The sequence below is a fragment of the Microdochium trichocladiopsis genome (assembly GCF_020744255.1).
Source record: "Microdochium trichocladiopsis strain MPI-CAGE-CH-0230 chromosome Unknown B0I36scaffold_1, whole genome shotgun sequence".
NCBI classification, from domain to species: Eukaryota; Fungi; Ascomycota; class Sordariomycetes; order Xylariales; family Microdochiaceae; genus Microdochium; species Microdochium trichocladiopsis.
Window position 1 is genome coordinate 4,039,297 of NW_025763544.1, and position 12,654 is coordinate 4,051,950.

General features: G+C 54.8%; 4 protein-coding genes across 4 annotated transcripts; 2 read left to right on the forward strand and 2 right to left on the reverse strand.

Annotated features, from left to right (window-relative positions):
* The first annotated feature begins 3,564 nt into the window (after window positions 1–3,564).
* On the forward strand, window positions 3,565–4,974 carry B0I36DRAFT_311681 (asparaginase-domain-containing protein). Its single transcript, XM_046152401.1, has one exon. It carries the CDS (start codon window positions 3,669–3,671, stop codon window positions 4,857–4,859), a length of 1,191 nt encoding a protein of 396 aa, XP_046018934.1. The 5' UTR covers window positions 3,565–3,668; the 3' UTR covers window positions 4,860–4,974.
* Window positions 4,975–5,970: 996 nt separating this feature from the next.
* Window positions 5,971–6,539, forward strand: B0I36DRAFT_344546 (uncharacterized protein; the record flags this gene model as incomplete). The annotated part of the gene is made up of 2 exons (XM_046156271.1): window positions 5,971–6,291; window positions 6,375–6,539. The coding sequence occupies 2 exons, from the start codon at window positions 5,971–5,973 to the stop codon at window positions 6,537–6,539; spliced, it is 486 nt and encodes a 161-aa protein (XP_046018935.1).
* A 1,066-nt stretch (window positions 6,540–7,605) lies between these two features.
* B0I36DRAFT_16407 (uncharacterized protein) lies at window positions 7,606–8,832 on the reverse strand. The gene is made up of 2 exons (XM_046148701.1): window positions 8,234–8,832; window positions 7,606–8,161 (listed from the first exon to the last, which is right to left on the reverse strand). The coding sequence occupies exons 1-2, from the start codon at window positions 8,453–8,455 to the stop codon at window positions 7,694–7,696; spliced, it is 690 nt and encodes a 229-aa protein (XP_046018936.1). The 5' UTR covers window positions 8,456–8,832; the 3' UTR covers window positions 7,606–7,693.
* Window positions 8,833–10,143: 1,311 nt separating this feature from the next.
* Window positions 10,144–12,237, reverse strand: B0I36DRAFT_260337 (terpene synthase). Its single transcript, XM_046151120.1, has 7 exons — window positions 11,856–12,237; window positions 11,655–11,781; window positions 11,188–11,588; window positions 11,033–11,117; window positions 10,959–10,971; window positions 10,669–10,882; window positions 10,144–10,587 (listed from the first exon to the last, which is right to left on the reverse strand). The coding sequence occupies exons 1-7, from the start codon at window positions 12,056–12,058 to the stop codon at window positions 10,503–10,505; spliced, it is 1,128 nt and encodes a 375-aa protein (XP_046018937.1). The 5' UTR covers window positions 12,059–12,237; the 3' UTR covers window positions 10,144–10,502.
* Between the last annotated feature and the right edge of the window lie 417 nt (window positions 12,238–12,654).

Consider the following 12,654-nt stretch of genomic DNA (forward strand, 5'->3'; position numbering starts at 1 on the left):
TCCCACTTTCAAACTCCCGCCTGCCAAGACTGCCACCTGATTCCCGTGAAGAACGAGCATGCCAAGAGCTGTTACAGTGTCCCAGTGAACCACGCATCTTCTGCGCCAAAGCGCTATGAATCTGGTGCTCTTGGCAATAGTTTCTGTGGAGCTCGTGTGTCCCTCGAAGTTTGACTCATCTTGAACCTTGAAGGTTTTTACCAGAAGGGAGAGGCGTTGGGCTGCAGTAAACCCTGAGACAGGCACACGACAGTCATGGCAGGCTCCGCCATGACCGAGAAGGAATTCTCCTCAAGGGCTTGACATGTTTGTGCATCAACCGAGCCGAAGTCGCGACTCGACTAGCTTTGAAGCCTGAGGTCTGGGGAGATGATAGGGCGCGCGAATGTGAAAATGCAAACACTGTGTATGCGACTCATATTGTTTGACATGGAGCAAGAAGACGCTACGTGGACAACCCATCCGCATCGGCCTCAGCTGATCTCGAATGGACAGGCTCATACTGTCTCGTGGAACAAGCGTCGGGTGCGTTCATTGAGTGCAAGCAGAATGTCTGGCACGACCTATTCGATCTCTCACATCCGTGGGTGCATAGGTTGATTGTTACTTGTGTCACTGTACCGTGAGAGACAGGCGCGATCAGCATGCATAGCTCACGTGGAGTTGCCGCTTCCGAGAGAGCCAAGCGTGCCGTGAATGTTGTCAGCACCGGACAAGTCTTGACTGAGATGGTGGCTGTAGATGTGTCCATGGTCGGACTTCTTTTAGCGGTGCTCGCCATCGTGATCACATGGTACACAGACGGACTCATCGTCAGAGGTGGTGACGACGCTGATAGTGTCCGCTCGCGGCGGAGCGGTCGTACCCTGGACGGAGCTGCCATGGGCATGCTGTTGTGATCCACGGAACTCGTGGCGGTCGGACTGGTTGTAGGAAATCATGCGGCCCACTGAAAACGGACTCACAACAGCCGGAGCGGACCAGGCGCGATGCGGCTGAGGTCTGGAGTGATTGATCTTGTGGGACAAGCTGTCAGAGTCGTTGTCGTTGGGGGCTGGTGGACGACGAAACACAACGTGGTCATCTCTGGACCTGGATGAGTGGCTGCCTCGTCATCGCCATCGAAGCCCGGCTGCTCCACGAGTTGTGCATCTGGCAACGAGTAAGTGTGGTCTGACTTATAGCAAAAGGGGTTGCTTTGGCAGGCAATCTCGCACTACGAATAGGCGTCACCTTTCTCAGAATAGTCGCTGAGCAGATCCAGGTACTTCATCTCGACATCGGAGGACTTCCCATCGGTCGATGCCTGTCGAATCCTGGATGCATTTGTCTCCCGAGTCGTCAAGGTCGCCATGTTCAATAAGGATCGTGCCGTGTACGAACATGTTGCCGTTACGGTCTGTGGAGTGAGGGGCGTCATTGGTTAAGGCGGACAGGGCTGGCTGTTCTGATTCGGGGGTTTGATGGGCCCAGCCATGACCAAACTCGAGATGCACGCGTCTTGTTGAGCTGATGTGTTACTCTGGGGAACGCGGGTCTGCGCTGGCGATTGGAAGGGTCTGGTGAAGCGTGCCCGCGTAGACTGAACCTTGAGCAGGTGTTGCGCTGGGGCCGACCGTGGTGATGACTGTCAGAGGCGGGACAGTAACTGGGATGTGGAGTGAGGAGCCACTTGATGGCCCAAAACGAGGAGTGACTAGGAGGTCCCAAGCCGTAACACTCTAGAGCAGGCACGCGGTAATTGTGGCAGGCGCGATGCAAGTCTAAAAAATGCAGATCGTCAGTAGTCTTGTCGAACTCAGCCTGGCGAAGGTGATCTCATGCTCACCCATGATCAAAGACGAAACTCAACATAGTACGACCGAGCAGAAGAATATCTACTCAGCGAAATGATGATGATAAATGCAGTCAACGGAAATTCCGAAGAATTGATGTTGGGTAGTTGGGTTTTTCACCAGAGATCCGGCACTTCTCTGGTACAGTCGCATTGCCTTTTAGCGATGTGCCGTGGTCGATCGGGTGTGCGGACCCGTTGCCGACTGCATAGTATCATCTTTTCGCTCCCCATGCTTCCAGTGGCACCGTTGTGTTGGTGGTGGCGATGCCTGAGGTGGCGATGCCCAAGGTGGAGTGATTGTGGTGTGGGGGTTGAGTGTGAAGGGGGTTAAGGTGCGCCACTCCTTTAAGGTCCCAAGGTCCAGAGGTCCAGAAGCAAAACATCAGAGTGCACGACGATGTCACTCGCCTCTTTGCTGCGTGTTGATGGACTCCCGAGCGACAGGGATCCAGCTATTGAGTTGATCCTTGGGGCTGGACGCTTGACAAGAGCCGGAGACCAAGAGAGGCCACCTTGGCGTGCAAACTTGCATGCGTAGAAGTCATTGGCCCAAACAAGACTCGTGGCTTCGCAGTTGATGATCAGCTCGCAATCAGAGTTGATGACTTGGGGCTTTGGGAGTGAGGCAACAACGGTGCTCCTGCTCGCTTTACTCGTGTAGAACAGCCGCGACATGCAGACCAACAAAGCTGTGGGAACGGACAGGCAGGCGGAGAGACAGTAAGCCGGGATCTGCCATGGTGATTTGTGTATTTTTCGGCATGAGAACCTGGATTGACATCATGGAGGTGACCCTGCCACTGGGATCATCGACATGGGGGTGCTTCTTGGCGACTGGAAACCCATGTGGAGACTGTCAGTCATCCGAAGAAATGAGGGAGCTGCTGGAAGGGATGTTTACTCACGGCAGTCTTGGTTCCAGAGGAGTATGTTGTGAAACCAATCCTTGGAATAGGCACTCAAGGAAACTTCGGCAGATGTGACCGTGTGATCTGTGGAGAGGCGGATGACTGACGGGTCCTGGAGTTGACGGTTTGTGCTTTTGCCGATGCCGAGTGCTGACGAAGCGACCTCTGCAGGATGAGAAAGAGAGGACTGCGGAGGCATTCAGCGTGGGTGTGTGTCCAGAAGGATGGTGAGCTCTTTGGGCTGTAAAAGCCACGAAGGATTCTGATTAGGAAGAGACGTGTCTGCTGGCGGCTGGGAGTGGTGCTCAAGTACCATGGAGACAGCGTGTTGTGTCGAGTGAACAGAATTGGCTTGGCCCTGTCTAAGGAACATTATAAAAATAATTGGAATGATATGAGGTGTTGTAAGGGAAGGCATAAGATGTGATGTGCGTGTGATGCGTGCGTGAAGTTGTCAACGGGAGATTCAGAAGAACCAAGAAGTGGTGGAATGGTTTTTTCACAGGGGCGGCGTGACCTCCCCCGAGCAGTCACTCCTCACCGAGGTGAAGAGTGCCGCAGATACTGAGGCGTCACGAGCCTTTGTTGACAGACATCTCGCGAACAACACAAGGTGGTGATGATGTTGTCGGTGAGGGAGGAAGGCATGTCGGGTTGCGTGCACCAGCTTGCAAAGCCCAAGTGCAAGCGTGCATGGGTGGTTGTTTGGCTCCACTCGCGTTGCAGCTCCACAAGCTGAGTCAGCCAAGTGCCATGCACGAAAGATAAGGGTGATGGCTGGCTGTTTCACGATCTGCACCTGCCACTGCCCAGAGAGGAAGCTTGACCTCGACTGTGCCTGAGGCCGTGTGCTTGGCATTTTGCCATCTTCTTCACTCGTTCTTGGGGTGTTTACCCGTCGCCGCCGCCGCCGCCCGCCCACCATGGCCAAGTCAAGGCCAGTGCCTCATGCCACTCCTTCACCTCGCCGGTTGTCTACCTGCTGGCTCGGAATACTGGCCGCCACATCTGTCGCATTGCTCACCGTCGCGATGCTGTCAACCCAGACCTTTACCTCCGGGCTGCTCCTATGGCTGTCGCCAACCCTTGCAGCAACAATTGGTCGCGAAACTTATCCAGTCGGCCTCCCCTTTGTCATCAACACCTGGGGTGGCCCCTTCACTGCAGCGACAGATGCTGCATTCCTCTCCCTGCTGGACGCCAACACGTCAGCGCTCGATGCTGTCGAGATCGGGTGCGCAAAATGTGAGGCGAATCAATGCGACGGCACAGTTGGCTTTGGCGGCTCGCCCGACGAGAATTGCGAGACGACGCTCGACGCCATGATCATGGACGGCACGACAATGAAATCTGGCGCTGTGGCCGGTCTTCGACGGATTAAGAACGTCATCAGCGTCGCCAGGCACGTGCTTGAGCACACAACCCACACACTCCTCGCCGGTGACCTGGCCACCGAATTCGCGGTGGCCAATGGCTTCCCCGAGGAGGACCTTTCCACCGAGGCATCCAGGGAGAAGTGCGAGGCCTGGCGCGCTGCAGGGTGCCAGCCAAACTATCGCCTTAATGTGACGCCTGATCCAGCGGCTTCCTGCGGGCCGTACACACCCATGGGCCTTGACTCGCTGAGTCCTGCATACGCAGGCTTGATTGAAGCCCGTGGTCGCCCTGTCGGACACGACACAATCTCCATGATCACAATAGACTCGCGAGGAATCATGGCAGCGGGCACGTCGACGAATGGCGCGAGCTACAAAGTGCCTGGGAGGGTTGGCGATGGGCCTATTACGGGTAGTGGCTCGTACGTGGATGGCGAGGTCGGTGGCTGTGGCGCCACAGGTGACGGGGACATCATGATGCGGTTCCTGCCCTGCTACCAAGCCGTTGAAAACCTCCGCAACGGCATGACTCCAACTGCCGCTGCCGAGGACGCTGTGCGCCGGATGGTCCGCAAGTACCCGCAGGTTTCGAGCGGGGTGGTGGTCGTCAACAGTAAGGGCGAGCATGGCGGTGCAGGTTCAGGATGGACGTTCACGTACGCTTACCGGAGCGCGGGCATGGATGAGACGGCGGTCGTGAGCGTGCCGCCTGTCGACGCTGCGCGAGCACACCTATGAGCACTAGCGATCTATGGTCAACGTGGGAAACACATGTTGTTGTACTTCACCTCACCCCCAGACCCTGTAGAGAGTGAGAGTAGCTCGATCATCCAACAACGATTCTATCAACCCCATGCGTGTGCGCTGACGTGTTCATGTGATTCATCGAAGCCATTCTCGCTTGCGAGGCCTTCTGCCGCCGCACGCCTGCAGCAGCGGCTCCACTGCCACTGCCATGTTGAAGCGACGTTCTAGCCGCAAGCCCGGCGGTGCGGATTTCCCAACGCAAGTAGCATTTCACGTCGGCTCTTGGCTCGACTCCAGCGGCTTAAACAGAACAGAGACCCGTTTTACTGGCTCTCGGCTCTCGGCCCATCACTGCAGCGGCTGAACATTCCCAGGGCCGCCGTCTCTGTCTTTTCCCTGGCTCCGGGCATTTGGACCGGCGGAAGTTCGTCATCGTCCTGCACCTGGATCGAAGGGTCTTCGAAGACTGAACCGAGAGGCTGACGGGATCACAACCTACTGCTGAGGTCTGATGTTGTCCTGCACGCTCACCAGCAAGGGCAGCTGGGCCGTCCCTGCCGAGAAGCATCTGAGCTCAAATGACTGATGCTCTTCGCTTGGCATCTGTGGAAGGACGCGCCCTCTTGCTTGTTTGTGTTGGTCTCGCATTGATTTGGTTTCCAACGCCAGATCAGAAGAAGTGCCTGGGGCGGTGCTGGAGACGAAGCAGCTGTAATATTGGGTGAGTCACCAGGTCGGAAGAAGCTGGCAATAAGGGCCGGAGCTGTTGGAGTTGGACTCCGCAGTGGCAGCCGCGCCAGTCGTGAACTGCGGTCTGTTTTCTCTTGATCTTAGGCGCATCCACAGGAGACTCCCTCTTGCGAGCAGGTTCAATCCTCAGGGCCTGGTTTTCGCAGTCCCGCGCGGCTGGCGACATCAAGAGAGCGGTATCCTGCGTTTGGGCTCAGATTGAGTGACATGGGAACAGGCTGCAACTGCCTCGTTTCGGGAGCCTGAGGCACTGCAGATGCGAGTTGTGGGTTGCGCCTAACACAGCTCCCTCTGCCCGCTCAAGGCACGCACGACCGTTCCATGCAATGTGCCCAGGGGTAACGGCCACCACATGGAATCGAACAGATTCCCTGATATTGACGGAGAGTGTGATGACGATCATGGTCCGGTGCGAGAACGCCGTGAAAACATCGCCTACAGTAAGAAGTCCAAGCAGACCAAGCGCAGCAACTGTGACATGGCCAGTCCCGCAGATACTGCCACATCGACCCGGAACGAGACAGTTGCAAGTTGCTCCCATGTCACCCTAGCTGAGCCCAACCGAGGCGACAACGACCAGAAGAATTTGATCCGACGTCGTGCCCAGAAAGAGGACGCACACGACTCTGTATCATGCGCCGATGCATCAAATGCAGCCTCCCCAGCTCGTGACGTGACAGCAGCAGCCGCCACGCCCCAGATGCCCCTCTGCCCCGAGCCGCAGCGACCACCACAACCTCGTTTCTGCGCTCAAAGGCGACCAACGACCGCCCCGCGGCTCTTGGCAAGTGTCGCCACTCGAAATTGGACGACCATATCCCAGATACTCACGAAAATAGTGATGGTGATTATGATCCGGCACAGGAACCCCGCGAGAAAGTCGCGCAACGCAAGAAGCCCAAGCAGACCAAGCGCAAGTAGTGCAGATTCGTTGTTTTTACGGGTCATGGATCGGGAGAGATCGCGCGCACGACAACACTCGCACTCCAAATGAAATAGCCATATGTGTCGTTATATGGTGAGACCGTCAAAACAAAACAGATCACTACTAGCTAGAACAGAAACATCAACAATGCACAAGATTATTATCATTTATTGACGCTATTTCACCACGAGATAATCTAGATTGTACTGCTACGGTAAAGGCAGCCAGTTGGCGCCATGAACTAGCGGAAATGCAATGCTTGCGAACTTGTCTGTCGCGCGGTTGTTGGTCGTGTCACATTTTATGAGCCAATGTTTGCCAAGATGCTGTGTATGCACGTGCGAAGTCGTAATTCGAATACTGCAATGATCCCGTAGTGGCGTGCCGGCCTTGGCCACTGCTGGCTGAGGATGGTTGTGGCCCTTGAGCATTGCCTTAAGACCTGGAGTCCTGGAGAATGGCGAATCGTATGAAGTGAGGGCCACCTGCGGGCTCGTGAGTTCGTTGGGGTTTATGATGCTGTGCAGCAAAGGGCCCACTTAAAGATCCCGTGGAGTGTCTGACTAAGCAGGCCGAGCTCCTCGCAGGCATATATCATGGCACTCTGAAGGGGTATTTCTCCAAGAATCAATATCCCCTTGCTTGGGTGGAAGTCGACTATTTCAATAGCAAGCTGTGTTCGAAATCGTACTCTCGGAGCACCATCTCGTCAAAGTAGCACGGTTTGTTTCCCAACCTGAGTCTCCAAAGTTATTCATGCCACATTGCAGGACGGCGATCTCAACTTCTTTGCATTTCAATGGCTTTGTCGATACTGGGACGCTATTTCTAGCGTGCCACATTTTTATATTCATTGTTGAAGTATATACCAGAATATTTCCTCGAAAGAAAAAACCTCGAAAGGCAAACGACTGTGAAAGCGAGCGACTTAAAACGCGGATAGGAAAGATGAAGAGGGAGCAGAGGTCTCAATGATGGAAGGAAGCAATGAAGAAGTGAAGCCAGATGAAGACTTCACTTCCGTCAGATTGCCTGCCCCGAGAGCTGCTAAGCAGCCAGACAAGAAGGGGAGGGGACCTCTCATTTCTGGAGTCCGTTTCTTGTCCGCACCGCCTAAGGACGCAGTGCATGCTGTTCTTGTAGCAAGTCCTTAGTCGTACCAGCCACCGAGGCGCTGGGAAACGTCGCTGACGTACTCGGGAGTGGCGCCAAGTGGGTCGCTCAGATCGTTCCAGTTGACCTGGCCGCTGTTGTACTCGCGCAGAGCAGGGTACACGCACCAAGCCTCCCAACCGTTGCCACCCCAGTTGTCCAGGTTGCCCCTGAAGTGAGCAGTGCCGCCCATGATCATCTCCGTAGTCCACTCCTGCGGGAGGTTGGTCTGGCCCGGGAAACCGGCGCAGCCTGAGCACTGCATGAGGCCGGCTGTCGGGATGCCCTGGTACGAGTAGGTGGTGCGCACGCCGACGTACCCGTGCGATTCCTGCATAATAATGACCAAGATCACCCTTGGATCGACGCTGTATTGATTAGAGGCCTCCCAGATAGCAACGTTGATGCGGCCGACATCGTCCCAGGTCGAGCCCGTCAGCCTGATCATGTCATCGTTACGCTGCCACTAAACCACAAGAGAACTCAGGTCAGTATACTGGCATCGTCAACCAGCATTCGAAGGTGGAAAACTGCTTACAAGGTCCTCCCAGCCGAGCCAGTTGGTCGGGTAGTTGTACCAAGGACCGGAGTACCACTGCGGTGCTGACATGATGGAGACACCAGTCTTTTCGGAGACACGGCTCTCACTGGCGACAGTGGTCTCGTTAGAGGCCACTCCCTCGCGAGGAGCAATGACGGCCGCGGTTGTAAGCGATGCCGTTGCGGCGAGGGCGAGAATGGCATTTTTGATGAAGGCCATTTTGGACGGTTGAAGTACTCTTGAATGTCGTGAGGGTAAAGGGAGTGTAGACAAAGGAGTATGCCAGGTCTTTCCGTGAAGCGTCGAGGGCGTATGCGGTCTGGGCTTGCAACTGTGAGAGGAGGTCGTCTGCTGATCTCTTGAGCCTGGAGGAGAAAAGACTGGACAAGACCGAGGAAGATCAAGCAAGTTATATACAAGATGCCCTACTCATATTTGGGGATCGAGCCGAAGGGTTGCCGGCGTTCCACTTTCAGCCGTTTCCAGCGCATGATGCCTTGACTACAGTTCTGATGCTGGTGCAGAGCCTTACAACAGTCCTAGGTCAGATGTTGAATTCTCGGCATGCACGAGCGCCCGGCAGATGATGATTGGAGGCTCTGCGGACTGGGGAAACGTGCAGGCGGGTAATACCGACGTAGCAGCGACACCTTCTATTTCGGCCTTGCACCTTTCAGTCGTTCAGATGAACCAACCAGATTGATTTATTGCCTCTACGGAATGGCCCGCCTCCCCTGCCTCCCGGTCTATTGCAATCTTGCGAAGCGGCGCACCAACTTAGCAAGGCTGCATGCCACCTACCATGAACGGCAATTGGCCCATGTCGCCATGCCACCCTAGGCCACCCCTGGCCGTCAGGTACCATCTCCTGACTCGCTAAAGTGCTCGATACATAGTTGCTGGCGCCAGCCTCATTACCGCCAGGTTCTTGGCATCGACTCTCTGGCGTCAGCTTTTCATAAGTGCCGAGGGTGCTTTACCAAAAGCGGAACTCTCAGCGAATTCCCTCTTTACAAATCTGCTCTGCAGCATGGTCATGGAGGACATCTGACCCCCAATCGCTCGGCTTGTGAAAGATCTGGCCATCTTCTTTATTCTATTTTAGGAGCAGCGCAAATGCGGGGGCACATCGTGGCCAGATGTGCGACAGGGGTGCTGTCCTGCACGTGCTCAGCTCAATTCGGCAGACATGACGGTTACACGGGTCCCAGGAAACGTTGCTGGTGAGTTTGTCTTGACGGGCAAACCCACTACTTCTGCAACAGCATCCGCAAAGAATATAATGGCGTCCCATCAAGTGGCTCGGAATATCCATCGACTAAATAGCCTATTTTGCGAATACTGACGAGGTAATCTTGCCATCCTCATCCCACTTTGAATTAATACTTCATTACCACCGGCTTCCAAGGTCACCACTGCAACCAGTTGTCGCATCCGCTAGGACGTCGCATTTCGGTATTTACAGGACAACTGTGCCAAGTTCAATAAGCTACTTGCTTTCGGCGGTGAGGTGACTTATTCAGCGTGCCCAGTTGATGGTTGCAGTATCTGCATCATGCAAATCTGACGCCATGCTTAAACGCCAAGACACATGTCTCGCGCTGACTCAAAATAGCCATACCATACTGAGAGCGAGAGCTTATTGACTCTGCGGTCTAAAGGATGCAGCCTCTCACATTTGCGGTCATTTCGCACTGCTGGAGAGCCGAGTCTTTCATGGTCTCGTCTCTCAAGTGTGGAGTGGCAGGCTCCCCTGCCTAGTGCACTAGCACCACAACCCTTCCTAGATGAGAGCAATCGGCCCGAGCGTGGTGTCAGACGATGCTTGTGGGCCGACTGACCCTGTGATCTGGCATGCAACCATTCGGCTGCTCAACGGTATCTCCCAGTCCACATCACAAGGCCCAAGCTCCCGCTCCCGCTTCGCGTCCGCCACAGACAGCATGCCTGGTCACAGCTGAACTGTCGTTTGTCCTGGTACGTGCTCAAAAGCAGGCGAAGGGTGTTGGGGAGAACAAAATCTGGAGCATGCCTCACACTCGTCCTTCGGAAGGCCTTTACCGTTCACAAGAAGCTTCGCAAACGCCATCTGCACCTCCGATCATACAAACAGTGCCTCTGCCGCAGACGCCAGAGTCAGGTAAGACTTGGGAAGTATCATTTCAATTCTGGTCCGTATACTCGCTACTACTTGTGCTTGCTCCTCCCTTGTGACCTGATCCCTAGCCTATGCCACCAGATCGACATCCGTTCTGCGGACTGACCTTCATGGCTCAATCAAGGCCAAGTCAAGCAACACCTCCCTCTTCTCGTTGACTTGGATGTGTTTAAAGTATCGCTCACAGTGATAGCTAGCTCAGTGTCAGCGGCCGTGACCTCCGCAAACTCTTGCAGCCACCTCGAGAAGGACTGCTCAGAGTCTCTATACTCACCTCCAGTACGCCGTGCCCGTGGCTAGTCGATGACATCCACGCACATACTCGCGCATGTCCTCGTTGAACTTCTCGTCCGAATCGCTCCACGGCAGCCTGGCCTCAGCCTCGACACAGATGTCGTAGTGCTTGCGGATGAGATCGAGGACCCTGTTCACGGCACTGTGCAGGGACATGTTGTCGTGGGCCATAAATAGGGTGACAAGGTTTTCGACTAAGACGAGGTCAGTTCTCTATAAACGGGGCACGTGATCTTGGGTAGTCGCAAAATAGCAGGTAGCTCGACATACGCTGTCCCACCCTCTGTTTGGCATGACATGGTCAGCACCTGGTCTTATCGATGTGGGACGATCGGGGAACTCACAAACTCCTTCTGAAGTGACAAAATCTCGTTGAGAAGAACAGTCAACCTGGTGCATTCCTGGATGATGGACTCCATGGCCTCATGTCTGTTCAGGGAGTGGTCAGCACCACGCATTCTACCTCCAAAGGCAGGTCAGCCCCCTTTTATGTATATACCTCCGTACCCACTCGGGGAGCTCAAACTGCATGGCATATTCGTTCTGGGTGATGCTGGGAATCACACCGACATCGTCACTACGCATCTGGAAGTGCTCCCAGGGATTGGGCAGGTCTTCGGCCTGGCGGACATCCTGCTGCTTCGCCACACCATTGATGTAGTCGTGCAGCTCGCTGCGGAAGCGCTCCACGGTCACCGGGCCCATGCCGGCGCGCAGATCTCTGAGGATGGGGTAGAACATCTCTACCGTGCCGCGGGAGCCGGCTGGTGGTTCGTAGTTGGGGTTGGGGCCGAGGCAGTCGTCAACGCACTGGTTTGTCTCCTTGCAGCACTGAAGAGTGCCTTCTTTGTCCTCGGTGAGCTCACCGCCTGTGTCGATCTCGTCGTCCCAAAAGAAGATCTAACCGGGCAATTGTTCAGTTAGTCGCATGCCTCGATAGGACGTGCAGAGGTCTTTTGATTATACCCAGTAGAGGAACTGCGTCAACGGGAGCATCTTGTCCCGCGTACAGTGTGGGTAGTATACGGCAGTGAGTAAAGTATAGTTTCCCCGTGCTCGATGCTTGGCCTTCTTGTGCTCAGCAACCTTGACACTGAAGAGAGATGTCGATGTGGTCAGAAAATGCAACATATGAAGTGGTGGCGGTGTTGAACAGAGAGCTCATACGTCTTCAGCCACTCGTCTATCTCTTCATTGACGGCATCGATGTCGGGCTGCAGCTCGCTTGGCCATGCCGGCATCAGTGAGAGGATATCGGGCACGAGGATTCGCTGGCCGGCCGCACGCTTTACCACGTTCTTGCGCGAGTCGATGGGCTCGATGGCATCGGCGTGGCCATGCTTGGCAAGATAGTCTATGTCTGGAGCCATGTTGATGAAATGGGAAGCAAGATTTTCGGAACAGTGTAACTGTCACTCTGATAGGTGTCGCAATAAAGGCTACAAAAGGAGAGAGGCGGAAAGTAACCCAAGCGGCAAGCGGCCAAGTATATAACTCTATACTCATGGCATTATCGGGGACTCGGCTTCATGACTGGGATCCCCTTGAGGACCTCCGCGACGTCAGCCACATGATGTAACATGGCCTTTCTGTCAATAGGACTTCTGCCAGTACCCCTTCAAAGTACGAGAGAGCTCCAGCGGCACGCGAGCTGGCTAAATCCTTTTGCGGTATGTTGCATGCAGATCAGCCTAGCATATCTCGCAGCTGAACTATTGATGACTTGGGAGCCGAAAGCTGGCCCGGTGTCGGTGCTCTGGCAACAGCTTTGACTCAAGGACTGCCAATTGAGTACAGGACGACTACTCAGATTACCCCTGTTTCACCAGGCTTACTCAAGCTAAGGCAGTCTAGTTCTATTGCATTTGATAGTATCTGGATGTACATATTTCTTTTGATCACGACTCCTTATCCGCTAGTCTCGAAAGCGATGGTCCCAAGATGTTTTGTGGGCTGGATTTGGCAT

Bases quoted from the DNA above. Each gene is read 5' to 3' on its own strand.
- B0I36DRAFT_311681 (XM_046152401.1), top strand. From the start codon at position 3,669: ATGGCCAAGTCAAGGCCAGTGCCTCATGCCACTCCTTCACCTCGCCGG.
- B0I36DRAFT_16407 (XM_046148701.1), bottom strand. From the start codon at position 8,455: ATGGCCTTCATCAAAAATGCCATTCTCGCCCTCGCCGCAACGGCATCG. The intron at 8,162-8,233 runs GTAAGCAGTTTT...CTTGTGGTTTAG, and splicing joins GGCTCGGCTGGGAGGACCTT to TGGCAGCGTAACGATGACAT.
- B0I36DRAFT_260337 (XM_046151120.1), bottom strand. From the start codon at position 12,058: ATGGCTCCAGACATAGACTATCTTGCCAAGCATGGCCACGCCGATGCC. The intron at 11,782-11,855 runs GTATGAGCTCTC...ATCTCTCTTCAG, and splicing joins ATAGACGAGTGGCTGAAGAC to TGTCAAGGTTGCTGAGCACA. The intron at 11,589-11,654 runs GTATAATCAAAA...TTGCCCGGTTAG, and splicing joins TGACGCAGTTCCTCTACTGG to ATCTTCTTTTGGGACGACGA.